General features: G+C 42.8%; 2 protein-coding genes across 4 annotated transcripts; both read right to left on the minus strand.

Moving 5' to 3' along the window:
• Positions 1–933: 933 nt before the first annotated feature.
• Positions 934–6,234, minus strand: LOC115838629 (serum amyloid A-4 protein). Its single transcript, XM_030829658.1, has 4 exons — positions 6,149–6,234; positions 5,284–5,378; positions 1,959–2,097; positions 934–1,238 (listed from the first exon to the last, which is right to left on the minus strand). The coding sequence occupies exons 2-4, from the start codon at positions 5,372–5,374 to the stop codon at positions 1,076–1,078; spliced, it is 393 nt and encodes a 130-aa protein (XP_030685518.1). The 5' UTR covers positions 5,375–5,378; positions 6,149–6,234; the 3' UTR covers positions 934–1,075.
• A 2,416-nt stretch (positions 6,235–8,650) lies between these two features.
• Positions 8,651–17,995, minus strand: SAA2 (serum amyloid A2). 3 transcript variants are annotated; one of them, XM_003254286.4, is made up of 4 exons: positions 17,938–17,963; positions 17,258–17,352; positions 15,298–15,436; positions 8,651–9,398 (listed from the first exon to the last, which is right to left on the minus strand). In XM_003254286.4, exons 2-4 carry the CDS (start codon positions 17,346–17,348, stop codon positions 9,173–9,175), a joined length of 456 nt encoding a protein of 151 aa, XP_003254334.1. In that variant the 5' UTR covers positions 17,349–17,352; positions 17,938–17,963; the 3' UTR covers positions 8,651–9,172. The 3 variants fall into 3 exon arrangements, with proteins under 3 accessions (XP_003254334.1, XP_030685517.1, XP_004090727.1); XM_030829657.1 differs by lacking the exons at positions 8,651–9,398; positions 17,938–17,963 and adding exons at positions 14,628–14,903; positions 17,793–17,853; XM_004090679.3 differs by lacking the exon at positions 8,651–9,398 and adding an exon at positions 14,632–14,903 and having other exon boundaries at positions 17,938–17,995.
• Positions 17,996–19,212: the final 1,217 nt, after the last annotated feature.

Consider the following 19,212-nt stretch of genomic DNA (forward strand, 5'->3'; position numbering starts at 1 on the left):
GCACTCCAGCCTGGGCAACAGAGAAAGAGTCTGTCTCAAAAAAAAAAAAAAAAAAAAGAAAGAAAGAAATAAACCAGAGTCCAAGATAGCAGTTTCTAGGATAGAACTCCTTGGATTAGGCTTCTCTAAGCAACATACCTTCTTTTTGTTGAGACAGGGTCTCACTCTGTCATACAAGCTGGAGTACGATGGAGTGATCATAGCTCACTGCAGTCTTGACCTCCCGGGCTCAAGCAGTACTCTAGCCTCAGCCTCCCAAGTAGCTGGGAATACAGGCACATGCCGCCATGCCTGGCTAATTTTTTTGGTTTTTAGTAAAGATGAGGTTTCGCTATGTTGTCTAGCTGGTTTTGAACTCCTGGACTCAAGCGATCCTCCTGCCTCAGCTTCCCAAAGTGCTGGGATTACAGGCATGAGCCACCGCACTCAGCGCACAATGTACCTTGATATGGAAAGAGGTCACTGGGGGACAAGGCCTAGAGACAGAGAGTGGACAGGAGGCAATGAATTGGGCAGTACAAAGTTTCTATACAGAGAGGCCTGGAAACTGCAACAAAATAACCTGTGAGGCCCTGAAGAAGAAGTGGGGATTTGGGGGTAGAAGCCCCATCTGAGTTACAGAGGAGACTGATGGAAGACTGCCCAGGGCTGTGCCAGAGCCATGACTCCAGCCACTCAGAAGCCCAGGATGATGGTCAGTGCTTTGCCGGCTTAGGCTTACCCAGGAGGGGAAGCTGGGGCCGAAAATGACCAGAGAAGCTTGGCTTGGGTCATGTGAGGAGCTTGCATAGTTACAGGCCAGCTGGGAGTCCTTGGTCCCCTTCAGTCACAGGCTCATCTGCCATGGTGCTGTTTATCTTCCATATGGCCTCAGATGACCATTCTTCCCAGAAAGTCTGCCTAGATGTTTCCAGTTTCCATCAACAAATTCAATTTGACAAACATTTATTGAACACCTCTAGGTGCCCTATACCAGTTCCTGGGGACACAAAGCTCAGTGGCCCTGTGTCCCTGTCTCGGGGGAGAAGTGTGTGGCTCACAGCCCAGTTCCCCTGAGAGCAGAGGAGCAGGAAGCTCAGTATTTCTTAGGCAGGCCATCAGGTCTGAAGCGATCAGGGTCTTTGCCACTCCGGCCCCATTCCTCAGCTTTTTCGTTGGACTTTGAGTCCTCCAATACAGTGCTGCTGTTTCCAAATAAATAGTAGTCTATTAATCCCTGAAGATAGACCCTGGAACGGCTGCAACCCAAAGAAAGGAGACAGGAGATTAATCTCTTGACTCACCTGCTCACCTGAGACAGCTCCACCTGCTAACTCCCTCCTCTTCTCCCACCCAAGGAATGACTGAGAGGGGGCTGGAAAACTCAAGGAAAGGGGAAGAAAACTATCAATCTTCTTGGGCGAAGGCCTAAGTCTGTTGATACTTTCTGCACTCTGCAACAGAGTGCTTTCCCTTTTTTTTTTTTTTTTTTTTTTTTGGTCTCATTCTGTTGCCCAGGCTGGAGTGCAGTGGCTCAACTGTGGGTCACTGCAGCCTCAACCCTCAACCTCCTGGGTTCAAGAGATCTCCCACTTCAGCCTCCTGAGTAGCTGGGACTACAGGTGCTTACCACCATGCCTGGCTAATTTCTTTTATTTTCTGTAGAGATAAGGGTCTTGCTGTGTTGCCTAGGCTGCTCTCAAATCCCTGGGCCCAAGAGATCCTCCCACCTTGTCCTCCCAAAGAGTTGGAATTACAGGTGTGAGCCCCTGCACGCAGCCCCTGCAACAGTGTGCTTTCGAGACCTCTCCTCGGTTCTTACTTTCCCTTTGTGGGTGAAAGGAGACATGTCCTCGCCAGCCTTGCTCTGGCTCTGCCGGCCACTCAGACCCCAGGAGTGTGTACCACAGGTTCTCCTGACTCTCAAGACAGATAGGCACTGCTGGCCTCTCACTGGAGTCCCCAGGAATCTGTGTTACCTGATGAGTTTAGCAGCCCAGACACCCCCAGGTCCTCTTTGGGCAGCATCATAGTTTCCCCGAGCATAGAGATATCTGTTTGAATCTTGGTGACTGGATATCATTATGTCCCAATAGGCTCTGCCCAAGTCCCCAACCCCTGGAAAGAAAAAAAAATGACAAAAATGAACCCAGTGACATACTGGAGAAATTAGGAATGAACATTTTCCACTGATTTCCAGATTTTGACCTTTGACAAAATAATCCTTTAAAATCATACGTGGAGATAAACATTACTTCCTGTGAACAGCTTCTCTGAGTAACTGTAAGGAAGGTGCTTTTCCATGGATTACATTGAATTGAATTGGTTGGCAGTTGTCATGCCCTGGGCCACATCTTACATGGGTCTGTGTGTGCTGTGTACAAAGAGGGGACGCTCATGTGAGGAATGTCACAATGGAGAATAGTACTACAGATGTAAGATCTAGGGACATTACAAGGGACGTGGTGAGAAGAGCAGGGGGCTGCACATCTACCATAGCCCATAAGAAAAATACATCCTTACCAGCTGAGTGAGGACAACTAGGACTTGAATAAATCTGACTGTTATGGGCATAAATGGCACAAGAAAGCCGAGGGAATGGGCAGTACGTGATGAGGTGGAATGACCTGAGAGAGCTTCATAGGACCTGGATAATCAGACTTATCATGAAGGGCATGAATGTAAATGTTTAACTCTCTGCCCTGACAATTAAGTTTCAGTTTCCATATTCTTCAGTTGGGGGGAATCATACCTACCTCCCTGGTGGGCTAAATGAGAAGATAAAATGAGGTAACATACATAAAATGCCTAGCATATTGGAATACTTGATGCAAGTTGAATTCCTGTTCCTATTAGCGAACGGCAGTGGTGACAATAAGATATCACTATACACCCAACAGAATGACAAAAATTTTTAAAACTGACAATATAAATTGTGGGCAAAAATGTGGAACAACTGGAACTCTCATAATTGTTTTGTGGTTTTTTTTGTTTGTTTAGTCAGGGTCTCCGTCTGTCACCCAGGCTGGAGTGCAGTGGTGTGATCATGGCTTTCTGCAGCCTCGACCTCCTGGGCTCAAGTGATCCTCCCACCTCAGCCTCCTGAGTAGCTGGGACTACAGGCACCTGATAACACACCCAGCTAATTTTTTTTTTTTTTGGTAGAGATAGGGTCTCACTTTGTTGCTCAGGCTGGTCTCAAACTCCTGGCCTCAAGTGATCCTCCTGCCTTAGCCTCCCAAGGTGCTGGGATTACGAGTGTGAGCCATCATGCCCAGCTCTCATAATTTCTCATGGAAGTGTAAATTGGTACAATTTTGGGAAACTGTTTGCTGGTATCTATGAAAGCTAAATTGACATGACTATAACTTATCACTCTACAATTCCATTCCTGAGTGTATACCCACAACAGAAATGAGGGCTTATGTATACCAAAGTACATGTGCACCAATGTTTATTGCAGATTTATCCATAATGGCCCAAAAATTTAAAAAGCCTAATTATCCAATAATGTAGGATAGATAAATTGTGATATCAGTATACAATGGAATACTATGTAGCAATGAAAAAGAACAAAATATTAATACACAGGACAAATGCTGTCATGTATATTAATATGTCATAATGTTGAGTGAAACAAAGCCAGATACAAAAGACATATTCTGTACAATTTCTTTTATTCAAAGATCAAAGACAGGGACACTAATCAATAATGATAGAGGTAAGAATAGGAGTTACCTTTCGTGAGGGTTGTTAACTGGAAGAGGGCATGAGAGACCCTTCCGGGGTGTGTGAAATGTTTGACATCTTGATCTGATGGTGTAATATGGATGTTTGTATGTGTAAAAACCTCATCAAGCTATACAGTGTACTATATGTAAGTTATATATCATTTTAAAGTTTTTTAAAAGATTAGTGGAAAAATAGATGTTTGAAACAGGTCTAAGCCAGGAAGAGCTATAGAAAGTGTCTATCAGTGCCTGTGTTGTTCAATCAATAACTATTTTTGAGTTCTGCTGTGGTTTATGTGTTACCGAGTTCTTTAAACCAACTCACTAGGAAAAATAAAAGCTGTGACAAATAACTTTAATTGTTACTTATGTATTGTGTTCTAAGGGATATTTCTCACTAACTTCATGTATTATTTTGTGTCTGTAATTTTGTCAAATAGTTTATCTCTGGCATGGCATAATGACTGTCCTTTCTCTGATGCGTGCTTTATGTTCATTCTATGTTTTCCAGATTGACTAGCAAGAGTTTTCTCCAAGCACCTGACAGATTCTATCACTGGGTGACAGAAAAACCCAAGACCGTTGTTCTCATTGGCATTGTGCTTAAAGTAACCTGCGGAGTTTTTCAAATGCTGTTCCTAGCCCCACTTCACTTGTAAGATTCTGACTCAGTAACTATGAGAAGAGGCTCAGGAATGTACTTTTTAAACAAACACCTGGCCAATTTAAAGGCTGGTGGACCATACAACAAAAAAGGTATTCTTTACTATGTGCAGAAAAACTTAGCACATGCTACCAAAACTTTTTGAAAACTATTTAGAGAATATCATTTTTAAAAGCACAAAATGCAGAAAAAATGAAAATTTGTAAAATTTCAATTGAAAAATTACAAAAAAATTCAACTACAAAGTTAATAACAACACATGAAGTTCAAAGTATTGCAAAACCTGACAAACATAGTTTTCCCATTTTAACAGCTAGCCAATAAGATTCATTTCCCATCCAGAATGGCAGAAGTCAGTTTCCCAGCCATATCTCAGCCCTCCTGTGGCTAATCAGTAGAAATTTGCTCTTTTTATTTTATGGGTAGGAGTTAGGGCTTAATTTTCATGAGCTCTGCATCCCAAACATTGGTCATTTGCTTGGGTACAGGATGGGATTTCTCTGTTTAAGCACTATTATTCTACTGTCTCCTAGGTATGTCTCAATCTTGGAGTATAATTGTGAACTCAGTATGTTCCCAGAGGTGGATGAGTTAAATAAACATCATGCCCTGAGAAATCTGCCATCTGTAAATTTCCACAGTGGGAGAGCACCCCTTGGAAGTCTTTATCCTTCTGCACTCTACACCAACAGTACAGGCTGGGCCCAAAGCACCTTTAACCTCTCGTCTGGAAACCCCAAGGGAGGGTGATAAATCAGACCAGCCTAGAAGAAGAAACAGATACAGAAAACCACACTCCTGCTCTGACCTCTGTGTGGCTTCTCTAAGGAGCACTCCCATCCAGTGAGTATGTGGCCCCTGCTCAGAATGAATCCTGGGTATGTGCCCTCCATCCTCCAGAGTTCTTACCTTGGACAGCCTCCTTGAAAAACGAATACCAGCTTTCACTGGTGACTCCCATGACCAAGGAGCAGAAAACAATGCCTGTGAAAAGCCTCATTGTGCTGAAGAGAAAGAAAGAGGGGGCAGAGAATCGTAAAAAAAAAAAACACAGATCTATGTTTTGAGGACTGAATTTCTTTCCTTTTTTTCTTTCTTTTTTTTCTTTTCTTTCTTTCTCCTTCCTTCCTTTCTTTCTTTTTTTTTTCTGTTGCCCAGGCTAAAGTGCAATAATATGATTAAGGCTTACTGCAGCCTCGACCTTCTGGGCTCAAGTGATCCTCCCACCTCAGCCTCCTGAGTAGCAAGGACTACAAACGTGCACCATCACACTCAGCTAATTTTTTTTTTTTTTTTTTTTTTTGGTAGAGACAAGGTCTTGGTATGTTCGGCCCAGGCTAGTCTCGAACTCCTGGCCTCAAGCAATCTTCCTACCTCAACCTCCCAAAGGATTACAGGCACGAGCCACTGTGCCAGCCAAAGGACTGAATTTGAAAGACTAATTCCCCATTTCCATTTGTTTGTATTAGAATCGTAACTGCATGAAAGATTGAAATGGGTTTTAAGAAGAAGCATAAACCCTTAATTCTCAGCCCAGATCTCTAGAAAGAATAAGAGGATTCCCACGTATTATTTGGTCTGTGGTCAATTTGTCACCCAATAAAGCAGACTAAAGTCAATCAAGAAGCATTTCCTGAGTTCCTACTCTCCTCAGCACTGACCCCATAATGAGGTAGAAAACAGAGTTTCTCTCCAATTGAAATTTGCCAATTATGTGAGAAAAGGATCTCAAAAGAGTCAAATAAGAGAAATTACTCCTTGGAAGAAACCTTACCTGTGGACCTTTCTCCAGCTGAAATTTCAGTAAAGGCAGAGCTGCTGGTACCTTCTGGCCTTGGAGCTGTAGTCGGTGTCTCTGCTGGCTTTGACATTAACAGAAGAACGGTTTTAGATACAACAACCCGCCTTGCCAAAGTCCTTTTTGCTCAATTCTTTGGGTATTTTAAAAATTAACATATTGGGTAATAGTGTTTCCTTATCCAGAAGTAGTTTTCCAAATTGGGTCATCAAGATATTTATTTTCTGGCAATTTTTCTTAATTGCCACTTTTCCCTCTTTTTAGTTTCCTCTATCACAGAAGAGTTGTATTTGCAAAATCCAGTGTGGGAAGACAGAGGTCTTTCTCCACTTTCTTCTCTGTGTCTTTCCATTCTTACCTGTTTGGTAGGAGGTCTTCCCAAAAAATTGCACACAGATACTACGTTGTAGGAAGTGATCAATATTATTAGCAAAGGAGATGTTTGCTTTCCTCTTGTGACTTCTCTCTAAAGAATGTAAGGACACAGAACAAGCAAGACTTGACTGTACCAGTCATGGGATGACGTAATGATTCTGGGAGAATATAAGGACAGGAATAACACCAGAAGATCAAGGGTGAAGGTCTTTGAGGCATAAAATCTCCTTTTTCATATAAATATGTATTATTCTGCACTTTCTTTTAAACTTACTATTTATTGGAAGTCTTTCCATATCAGGCTTGTCACTTTTTTTTTTTTAACAGCTACACAGTATTCCATTGTATGGATGGACCATAATTTATACAATTTTAATGGCTGTTTTGACAGTTATTAACCTTTTGATATTGCAAATAATGATGCATTTATTAACCTTGTACATATGTCTCTTGCACATGTACAAATATATCTATAGGATAAATTCCTACATAAGAAACTCCATGGTGAAAAAGTATCAGATTTTATAAATTGTTTGTTTGTTTGAGACAGAGTCTCACTCTGTCCCCCGGGCTGGAGTGCAGCGGCATGATCTCAGCTCACTGCAACCTCCACCTCTGGGGTTCAAGTGATTCCCCTGCCTCAGCCTCTCGAGTAGCTGGGATTATAGGCACATGCCACCACACCCAGCTAATTTTTCTATTTTTAATAGAGACGGGGTTTCGCCATGTTGGCCAGGCTAGTCTCGACCCACTTACCTCAAATGATCAGCCCACCTTGGCCTCCCAAAGTGCTGGGATTACAGGCGTGAGCCAACCTGCCTGGCCCTAGATTTTATAAATTTTTATATACGTTGCAAATTGCCTTCCATGAGGGCTGTATCAATCTCTACTCCCACCAGAAATGAGTGAAAGAGCTTGGTTCCACATTGTCTCTCACACAGTACACTCTCAAACTTTTTGGTCTTTGAAATTGTGAGTAAAATAAAACTCAAAGTAATTTTAATTTACATTTCTCTTATTATGATTTTGGTTTCGCATCTTTCCACATGTTTAAGAGCCATTTCTATTTTCTAGGAATTGTGAATTCATACCTTCATATCAAAGTAGTCACTTTTTACTGGTCTATTGTGCTTTTATTTATCACATTACAGAAACTTTTTATATACAGGGAAAATGAGTATGTTATCTAGGATATGAGTTACAAATATTTTTTCCAACTTATTTATCTTTTGGTTATGATGGTTCATGTTCTGCCAAAAGCAATTATTTATGTTCTTGTCTTTATTAATCTTTTCTTTAGTTGTCTTCTCAATTTCATAGTATAGTTTGAAGAGCTTTCCCTACTTTATTTTTTGTGGCTTTCTTAAACTCAAATGTTTTCATTTCATTCCTTTTTAAAAAATTTTTGTGGGTACATAATAGGTGTATATATTTAAGGGGTACATGAGATATTTTGGTACAGCCATGCAATGTGTAATAATCACATCATGGAAAATTGGGTATCCATCCCCTCAAGCATTTATCCTTTGTGTTACAAACAATCCAATTATACTCTTTTGGTTATTTTACAATGTACAACTAAATTATTACTGACTATAGTCCCCTGTTGTGCTATCAGATACTAGATCTTATTCATTCTAAGTATTTTTTTTTGTACCCATTAACCATCCTCACCTCCCCTCACTCCCCCTTCCCCACTACCCTTCCCAGCCTCTGGTAACCATCCTTCTATTCTCTATCTCCATGAATTCAATTGTTTTGATTTTTAGATCCCACAAAAAAGTGAGAACGTGTGATGTTTGTCTTTCTGTTCCTGAATGACTTCACTTAGCATAATGACCTCCAGTTCTGTCCATGTTGTTGCAGCTTTCCCTACTTTGGGCTATAAAAGAATTTTCCATGGATTCACCAGATAATGTTAATATTATTATTATTATCATTTTCCTTATTTGTTTATAAATATTTAGCATATTTGGAATTTGTCCTACCATAATATATACAGTATGTTTTCAACATTATGTTATTTTAGATGGTCACCCAGTTGTACCTATCCCATTTGTTGAATAGTCCGTCTTTTACTTACTACGTTAACATACAACCTTTATCATATACAAAATTCTCATATGCACTTATGTCTAATTCTGAGGATTTGGCTCCACTGATCAGGTTTTTTCTATATATAAGTCAGTACTACACTGTTGTACTTATTGAGGCTTTATTCAATGTATTAATTGCCCCCATTACTTTTTTTTCAGAAGTAGATAGAGTTCATTTTCTATTATTTGTTCTAACTGCTAGTTTTTGTATCCACACCTTCTTGTCTATGGTGTTTTGATTGATGTCTGGGGTGTCCAGGAGTCCTATCATACCATCTCCCATTCTCTCTTATCACTGCTCCATTTAGTTCTTCAGACCTTCCCCTGCAATCACCTTCATGAGATAGTCAATGACTCCATGTTGCTTAAGCCAAAGGTGAACTCCTCAACTGCCGGGAAGAATCTGATACTACTAATCAATAGCTCCGTCAGGGATTCTGGAATACCATGCTTTCCTAGTTTTCCTCCTTTCCCAACAGCTGCTCCTTCTCAGTCTGTTTTGCTGTATCCAGCTTCTCCTCCAAACTTCTTAGAGAATGGAGACACCTACACTGAGCCTTCGGACCTCTCTTCGGTCTCCATCCACGTGCTGAGGGAGCTCATCCATGCCTCTTAGCACAGGATCCAATGGCCATGGTCTTGTTAGTGGTGGTTGATTACACTGAATCTTCATTGCCTGGATCAATGCCTGGGTCATGTAGGAATGAAGAAAAAAAGCTTCTTCCTTCATTCTCTGGAGTTCAGCTGAAAATAAACTGACAAAGGCAGATTAATAGGAGAAAAAGTCATATACATGTATTTTAACATGCAAGGGGGAAAATCATAGGAGAGTGATTTCCCAATAACCCAATGGGGTACAGGTGATTATATACTATTCTTCATAGGGGAGGAGAATATGGGGAATGTAGACAAATTTTTTGAAGTCATAAATGATTATTAGGAAGAATGAGTGGACCTAGGGGATAGAAATTAACTTGTAAATGATTCTTTTGAAATTTGAACGAGCCCAATAAGCAGGTGTCATCTTTTGAAAAAGTCCATCCAGTTGTGGTTGTATTCCTCAGTCATCTTCTCTGAAATAATGAGATTTCATGGAGCAGGTGGAAGGCAATTGTTTTCTCTTTCATGGGATGCAGCCATAAGGCAGATAAGAGAATAGCAGAGAATAGCCTCTTCCAGCATCTGCTGCCTTTCAAGGGTCTTTAAAATAATCAGCCTACCAGGGTACCGTATTTTGGGGTGACATTCCCTGGGTTCCTTTAGCCACATAGCTACTTATTTAATAAATGTTGATGGTACTGGTATAAAAATAAACACATAGATCAACGGAACAAAATAGAGAACCCAAAAATAAAACCCCATACATATAACCAACTGATCTTTGACAAAGTCAACAAAAACATACACTGGGGAAAGGATATCTTATTCAATAAACGGTGCTGATAAAAGTGGATAGCCATATGCAGAAGAATGAAATTTTATATCTCTCATCATATATATATATATATATATATATATATATATACTCAAGGTGGATTAACAACTTAAATGTAAGACCTGAAACAAAAAATTCTAAAAGAAAACCTAGGAAAATTCTACCAAACATTGGCCTAGTCAAATAATTTATGACTAAGATCTCAAAAGCAAATGCAGCAAAAACAAAAATATACAAGCAGGACTAAATTAAACTAAAAACTTCTGCACAACAAAAGAAATAGCCAACGCAGTAAACAGACAACCTACAGAATGGGAGAAAATATTTGCAAACTACGCATCTGACAAAGGACAAGTACCCAGATTCTGCAAGGGAACTCAGACAAGAAAAATGCAAATAACCCCATTAAAAAGCGGGCAAAGGACATGAACAGGCATTTTTCAAAAGAAAATATACAAATGGCCAACAAAATATGAACAAATGCTCAACATCACTAATCATTAGAGAAACACAAATTAAAACCACAATGAGATACCATCTCACACAATCAGAATGGCTATTGTTAAAATGTCAAAAAAACAGCAGATGTTGGTGAGGATGTGGAGAAAAGGGAATGCTTATACACTGTTCATGGGAATGTCAATTAGTACAGCCTCTGTGGGAAGCAGTATGGAGATTTCCCAGAGAACTAAAAATAGAGCTACCATTTGACCCAGCAGTCCCATTACTGGGTACTACTCAAAGGAAAATAGATCATTGTATAAAAAATATACCTGAATGCGTGTATTTATCACAACACTATTATTCACAGTAGCAAAGACATGGGATTAACCTAAGTGTCTATCAATGAATGATTGGAGGGGTGTGTGTGTGTGTCTGTATACACATACATACACCATAGAATACTGTTCAGCCATTAAAAAGAATGAAATCATGTCTTTTGCTGCAACATAGATAGAACTAGAGGCCATTATCGTAAGTGAAATAACCCAGAAAGTCAAATATCACATTTTCTCACTTATAAATGGGAGCTAAATAATGTGTACACATGGACATAGAAAGTGGAATAATGGACAGTGGAGACTCAGAAAGATGGAGGGCGGAAGGGGGCCGAGGGCTGAGAAATTACCTGACAAGTACAATGAACTCTACTTGGGTGATGGTTACACTAAGAACCCAGATTTCACCATTATGCAATCTATCAGTGTAACAAATCTGTACTTGTACCCCCTAAATCTATAAATAAATAAATGAATATTTTAAATAACAATAATAAATGCTGAATGAACACATGGAAGCACATTTCTGAACGTTTGAAATAATTCCTAATTCAATGACATGTTTAAAAATAACAAGCAGCTCAATTTGCATGTAGCATGAGGCACATGAATTAAAATCATAGGAGATAAGACTGAAAAGCTTGGGTACCCTATTAGTCAGGGTTCTTGAGAGACACAAGACAAATAATTTATTTGTGTATGTATGTATGTATTTATTTATTGTAAGGAATTGGCTCACAAGATAATGGGGGCTGAGAAGTCCCACGATCTGCCCTCTGCAAGCAAGAAACTCAGGAAAGTGTAATTCAGTCTGAGTTCAAAGGCCTGAGAACCAGAGCAACTGATCATGTAAATCCAATTTGAGGGCAAGAGAAGATGACAGCCGATGTCCAACTCAAGCAGTGAGGCAGGGGAAAAGGGAGGCAAATCCATCCTTCCTCTATTTTTGTTCTATTCAAGCCTTCAACAGATTGGGTGATGTCCAACTGCATGGAGAATAGCAATCTACTTTATTGAGTCCAATTCAAATGTTAATCTCCTCTGGAAACACCCTCACAGATGACCCCAGAAACAATGTGAATCTGGGCACCCACAAACCGACACAAAAATAAATATAACAGTAGGCCAGGCTCAGTGACTCATGCCTGTAATCCCAGCACTTTGGGAGGCCGAGGCAGGCAGATCACTTGAGCCCAGGAGTTCAAGACCAGCCTGGGTGACACGGCGAAACCCCCTCTCTACAAAAAATATAAAAATTAGCCAAGTGTCATGGCGCACACCTGCAGTCCCAGTTATTCAAGAGGCTGAAGTGGGAGGATCTCTTGAGCCCTGGGAGGTCGAGGTTGCAGTGAGCCATGATCATGCCATGGCACTTCAGCCTGGACGAAAGAAGGAGATGCTGTCTCAAATAACGAAACAAAACAAAACACAACTATAACATAGAGCAATGCGATTTCCCTTTCTCAAACTTTTCTAACAGAGAGAAGCATGTTAATTCTTACTGAGGAAAACCAAGTAATTAATAAAAGGTATTTGGGTGTATCAGAGCATAGGGATTAGGTATGACTTTACAAATTATAAATTCCTGGGTAAACCAAGCACCTTTTTCCTTGGATAAAAATTTTGATTTAAAAATTTTTTTCTTGCTTTTTTTATACTTTTTCTTCCTCTGAACCTATGGACTATATTGAATTAATTTTTTTTTCAAATTATAGATTTCGAGAAGGGGAGTGATTTGGTCCTTTACAGATGCATGAATGAACTTCTGTATCCGAATCTTGCTTCGGTGAATTATTTCTAGTAATAATATGTTGATTGCAAAGCTTTGAATATCTACAAAGACTTTGAAAGCTTGCTTTATTTGACTTTGAAAGGCATTCTTTCTCCTATCCTCCCTTTCTCTCTCTCCTGCCCCCCAAAATCTGCAACTTCAGTACTTGTGACAGAAATCTAATTGTAAGCATCCTAATAATAGCATTACAGTCTTTTTTTACAACTTGGGATCAACTCAGACTTTACTAGACTGAACACTAATCTCAACAGTGGATTGAGTCTGCTCCCATGAGCCAATCTTCCACCCCTCTCTCCTTCATCTTATTTATCTTGCCCTTGCCTTGTTTTGGCATTGGCACATCTTTGAGACTCAGACTCAAACCTCCTATACCTCCTATACCTACACTTCCATTAGTGTCTTTTGATGAGAACTGTATGAGAAAGTTCTGTTGTAAATAGTTGTACTTTATATCCATACATTTTCTTCCTCCTTGACAAATAAATTTGTCTTTCCTCTGTAAATATAATTTTATAACTAATCTTCTCCTCAATTCCTTTTTCAGAGAAAAGGGGTATGCCAGTTATCAGTTTCTTTATTTTGAGCTCCACACCCACCCCTTTGCCCTATTTGTGATGCTGGAGCTGGACCCTGTGAACATTTCTCCTTTGCCAGTTGGGCATGAAGTTAATCTTCACCCATAGAGGGCGCTAGAGGGCCAAGCAGGAGATGAAGACATCTTTTCCTGATCTTGTGTGCTTTGCTTCCTTTCAGCTCCTGTGGTACTCTTCTCCTGTACAGGACACCCCGTGGCACTCGCCCCAGAGATCTGAGTGGCATCCCAAGGCCAAGACAGTTTCCTGACAATTTCTGTGGCACCTCAGTAGGATGTCCATGATGTTTGCCAGCAGCCCACTTATCTTAATCAGCTCAGGCTGCTGTAACAAAATAGTACAGCCATGCTGTGAGTTGGGGTTTCAACATACACATTTTGGCACGATACAATTCAGTCCAGAGCACTGCCACTTCCACAGCTGGCTTCCCAGGGGGTTCGATAACCTATCTCCTGCCCCCAAGCAGTTTCCCAAATTTGTCACAGGAACCCTAGCTGCATTCCCAGAGTTAAGTTACACCCTGGGTGTCTTCCTGCCAAGTTTCATTAATACCTCAATGGAGTTCTTATGTGTTAGTTTTGGCTTGAAGGACCCAGTAACCTATTTGCCATCCAATGTCAGTCTTGTGAGGGGCCCAATCTCAAATTTATACCTTCTCATATTCTGTACTCTTAGAAGTTAATGCAGCTATCAGTTAAGAATTCTTTACATTAAAATTTCCCTTTTCAAATTACTGCCTGGTTTCTGTCTCCCAAAGGGACCCTGACTGATAAAACAGTTCTTCTCCATCTGGCTCTCTCTTCACTGCCACCACTTCCACAACTTTGATCTAATTAAGCTCCAGAAACTCAGAAAACATTCATAAAAGGAGTTGCATTACATATTTAGACTTGAAAGAAGGCAATGAAAATAGAGTGGAAGAGAACTGCATTGGAGGTATTTTTTAGATGGAATGGGTAGAAATTCATTAATGCCTGGATTTGTAGGTGTTGCTGAGAAATGAAAGAAAGATTGGGGTGGCAGTCACTGAGGCAGGATTTCACAATTCAATTATGTGTGTCCCCTGCCTCCAGAAACAGAGATCACTGAGGAAGGAAGAACTAGGGTACAGAGAAGGTAACAGGAAATACTTGACAGGAGATGAGAAGCCTGGACAAGGAAGGGACTGGAAATAGCAACAATGTAACCACAAACATCTGGAAAAAAGGAGGTCTAATTTGTGGAGGGGTTGATGCAGGTGTCTGCACTGTGACTGCTAAGAATGTCTCCTCACATCCAAACACATAGGCCTACCTAGGCTCACCCTTCACGTGGGTGTGCATTGATTTCCCCTTTGTACCAAACAGGCAGTCAGCACTAAAAGAAGAACACACTGTATCAACAAATTCCACCTCTTAAGCATTTATTAGATGCCTATTATATGCCATATCTCAGCTTCTCTGGATATAGACCTCACTAACTTTGTGTCCCTGCCCCGAGGGCCTCACAGCCAGGTTTCCTGAGAGCAGAGTGAAGAGGAAGCTCAGTATTTCTCAGGCAGGCCGGCAGGTCGGAAGTGATTGGGGTCTTTGCCACTCCTGCCCCATTCATTGGCAGCCTGATCAGCCAGTGTGTCCTCCGCATGATGGCCCATGAATTTCTGGAGATCCTCTCTAGCATTGCTGTAATCAAGGCGGGCAAGAAGGAGATTAATCATCAGGCCATTGAGCAACAGCCCACCCTCCCATTCTCCCCGTTCCAAGGGAGGGCTCAGAGAGGAGCCCACAAAGGCCAAGGAAAGAGGGGTGAAAACACTGACCCTGCCTGGGCACCGCCCCATTCAGCCAGGCTGGGCACCCCTAGGCTGGATGAACAGCACCCAGAGAGGGAGGGTGAGGAATCACTCACTCCTACCATCCACTCAGACCCTCCCACTGAGCACAGAGGCAGAGAGAGGGCAAGAAGACGAGGGGCCGCAGCCTCTAACTTCTCTACAAGGAGCTCGACTCCCTCCTGACTGTTCGAGGCAGGCAAGCTCTGCTCACCCAGCCCTGGCGTCCCAAGAGCTCCAGTTACCTGATCACTTCTGCGGCCCAGGCACCCCCAGGTCCCCTTTTGGCAGCATCATAATTCCCCCGAGCATGGAAGTATTTGTCTGCGCCAATGTAATTGGCTTCTTTCATGTCAGAGTACGCTCTCCACATGTCCCGAGCCCCTGGAAAGGAAAGGAAAGGCAGAACAGACATCAGGAGAACATAAAGACTCCAACAACACCTTAGAGGGGAATGAAAGAAGGACAAATCTTCCACTGACTTCAAGCTTTCAGCCTGTGATCATAGCAGCCTTGGATACCATGGTTGAGAAGCACATTCCTTTATCCTAGTTGGCTTCTCCAGGTCCCCTGGTGAAGAGCCACTGCCATAGAATGAAGCTGCCTATGATAAGATCCAGGAGTGTATATGAATGAAGTGGTGACATGGAATACTGATGCTGAGAAAGGTGGCAGACACAGAGTACTTCTGCCCTGACTACTAAAGTATATATTCTTGCAAATGGAATACATGTCATTGTGACCTGAGTCCCAGTGACTGCTAGGAGCATAAAAGTCCCTAAACACTTTCTCAGTAGGCTGTAGTGATGCTGTGGGTTGCTTGAGGAAGCAATAGAGCAGCGGTGCTCAGCCTTGGTTGCACTTTCTTTTTCTTTTTTATTTTTTTAGATGGAGTCTCGCTCTGTCACCCAGGCTGGAGCACACTGGAGCAATCTAACTCACTACAACCTCTGCTTCCCGGGTTCAAGTGATTTTCCTGCTTCAGCCTCCTGAGTAGCTGGGATTACAGGTGCGTACCACCACGCCTGGCTAAATTTTCATATTTTTAGTAGACACAGGGTTTCACCATGTTGGCCAGGCTGATCGGGAACTCATGACCTCAAGCGACTCATCCACCTTGGCCTCCCAAAGTGCTGGAATTACAGGTGTGAGCCTTGGCTGCACTTTCTAATCACCCAGAGAGAAACTGGAAGTCCCAATGCCCAGGCCACACCCCAGGCCAGTTTCTGCAGACTCTGTTGGGGAGTTGCAGGCAGGGGTAGTTCAGGTGATGCCAAGGTGTGCCTGAGATTCATAACGATCAACCTCTAGGAAGTGGTCAGTGATGCATCTACCTGGCAAGAGCTCTGACCTCAAGCACAGCCGGGCTCAAACCTCTGCCCTGCCACCTGCTGACTGGCAGTAAGTCCCTGGGCATTGGCCTCAGCTGCTCTAAGTCTCAGTTTTCTCACCTTCAAAGAGGGGAAGATGCCTGCCTCACAGAGTCATTCTGAAACTAAATGAGAAAATGCTCTGGTCCTTGTGGGGGCTTGATGCACATTAGTTCCCAGCTCTTGTCAAGAAGGCTGGAGAAGGAATGGAAATAGAACAAACCAGGAAGGGAGCCCCTGACAGAGCGAGACGAAAGAGCCCTGTACATTATCCAACTAGGAAATCGAAGGAGGAAAGAGAAAGAAGACAGAAGGGTCAACAGCCTTAGTCATACTCTTATGCGATTTATGCTGAGGGACATTTTATACCAATTGCAGGCCTTATTTTGCATCTTCTACTCAAAACAAACAGCTCAGCTGCTCCTGGAAAGGATGACTGTTCTTTCTCTGAGTAACTGACTGACAATAATCCTCGACTCTCTAATCTGTTTAGCAGCTCCCCAGGCACCCGGCACATCCTGCACATTGGGCAGCACAACCTAAGAAAGCGGCTCAAATCTTAAGGAAGCACAGAAATACCCCGTGTGCGTTGTTACTGGATGCCCTGTCCCTTACGGCTCAGGAGATGTGTTTTTGATACACCTTGCAGTGGCTTCTGAAACATGATCCATCCACTGAACACACCCTGAGAAGCCGCACTATGGGGAAAGGAGATATTCCCAGCAGCTCTGAAAGACTCGAGACAGGCAACCCAGCAAAGCATCATTTTCCCCAGTTTATCAGGTCCAGGGTGATGTTTCTCTTCAGAAATCCTGCATACCTTCTGAAGCCTTACCATCAAAAGCCTCGCCAAGGAATGAAAAAAAGCTTTGGCTGCTGACACCCAGGACCAAGGAGCAGAAAACCAGGCCTGTGAGAAGCTTCATGGTGCTGAAATGAAAGGAGAAGTCAGGCAGTCGCCCACAAGACTGGCACAGCTTCCCTTGGGACTTATATTCCCACGAGAGCCTGGTTATTTCCACTGGATCTTATTAGAGTCTTAGTGGCTCACCTAGGAAACCTTGCAGCAGGACCTCACTGAGAGCCAGAAGCCCTCGGTTCTGAACCCATCAGCCCTGAAGCCTGACTGTGTAAGAGGATGCCAACGTGGCATTGATGGAGGAAGGCGGGAGTTACAACCAAACTGTCACTCCCTCAAGTAGCCTATAATTCCCCACAACGCATTTACTGTGTGTTTCCTCTGCCCAGCACAGAACTCAACATGGGATAAACACAAAGCAGGATCATTATTTTTTATTCTTAAAGCCTTTAGCACCTGGTATTCCCAGGTGGTCTCCCATCCAAGTACTACCAGGCCCGACCCTGGTTACCTCGCTAGATCAGAGGAGATAAGACACCTTCAGAATGGTATGGCTGTAGGCCCCAGGATAACTATTTTTTAAAGGAAATGATAATCTTGTTGGGAAAGAGAAAACAGAGTAAGTTTTAAAAATCACTCCTTGGTGTGCTCCTCACCTGATCTGTGCTGAAGCTGAGCTGCGGGTCCCTGTCTGCCAGGGAGAGGTGGCTGCTATTTATACTGAGCCTTGCTGGTCTCTTGGGAGGGAAGAAAAGCTGGATGTGGTCCCTGGTGAAAGTCCCTGCAGGTCATTTCCCCTACAAAACGGTCTAAGACAAGTTCCTGGACGCCAGTGGTTTCTTCATCCCGGGTCATTTATCCCAGTTGTGCAACCTGAGGGAACAAGATGTGCCCGACACCTGTCAGGGCAGGAGACCAGCCCTGCTCCTCAGCATTGAGGGGGCTGAGGCTGCGGAATTGAGAGTGGGAGCCCCCTGTTGGCGGCACCTGGGCTGCTGGAAGGTGTGGAGTGAGGGCAGTTTTGAAGCCAGCTCCTGACTGTACCGGTCATTTCATCAGGATAGGCTCTGCTGGGCCACATGGCAGATGCCTCTGAAATGAAGTCCCTCTGAGTTCATATCTAAAGCTTCAAAGCTGACAGACTAGGTCCAGCACAGTGGTTCACTCCTGTAATCCCAATGCTTTTGGAGGCCAAGGCAGGAGGATCACTTGGGGCCAAGAGTTTAAGATCAGTCTGTGCAAAATTGTAAGACCTTGTCTCTACAAAAAATAAAAATAAATGGACCGGGTGTGGTAGTGTGCGCCTGCAGTCCCAGCTACTCAAGAGGCTGAAGCAGAAGGATTCCTGGAGATCCAGGAGGTCAAGGCTGCAGTGAGCTATAATCATGCCACTGCACTCCAGCCTGGGCAACAGAGCAAGACCCTGTGTCTAAAACAAAACAAAATAAAACTAGCAGCCTAGCCCTGCCATGTCTCCTGTGTGCCCTGGAAAGCTCCTTCCACCCCTCAGTCTAGATATCCCGAGATATACCTCCTCAGCACAGAAAAGCCCTGCTCGGCTGGCCTAGTCAATTAGGAAATTAGGAAGGAAGGAAGGAAGTGGTCAGTACCAGAGCCCAGCAGGGCTGAGGCCAGGACATGCAGAGAGGCTGTTGGACACAGCAGCACCTGTGGTTTCTTCTTCTCCAGTCCATTTTCACTTTTATTTTTTCTTTCTTTCCTTCCTTCCTTCATTTTCTTCCTTCCTCTCTCTTTCTCCTTCCTTCTTTCCTCTCTCTCTTTTCCTTCCTTCCTTCCTTCCTTCCTCCCTCTCTGTCTTCCTCCTTCCTTCCTCTCTCTTCCTCCTTCCTTCCTCTCTCTCTCTTCCTTCCTTCCTTCCTCTCTGTCTTCCTCCTTCCTTCCTCTCTCTCTTCCTTCCTTCTTTCTCTTCT

This window comes from Nomascus leucogenys, chromosome 15 (assembly GCF_006542625.1).
Source record: "Nomascus leucogenys isolate Asia chromosome 15, Asia_NLE_v1, whole genome shotgun sequence".
Classification (NCBI taxonomy): Eukaryota; Metazoa; Chordata; class Mammalia; order Primates; family Hylobatidae; genus Nomascus; species Nomascus leucogenys.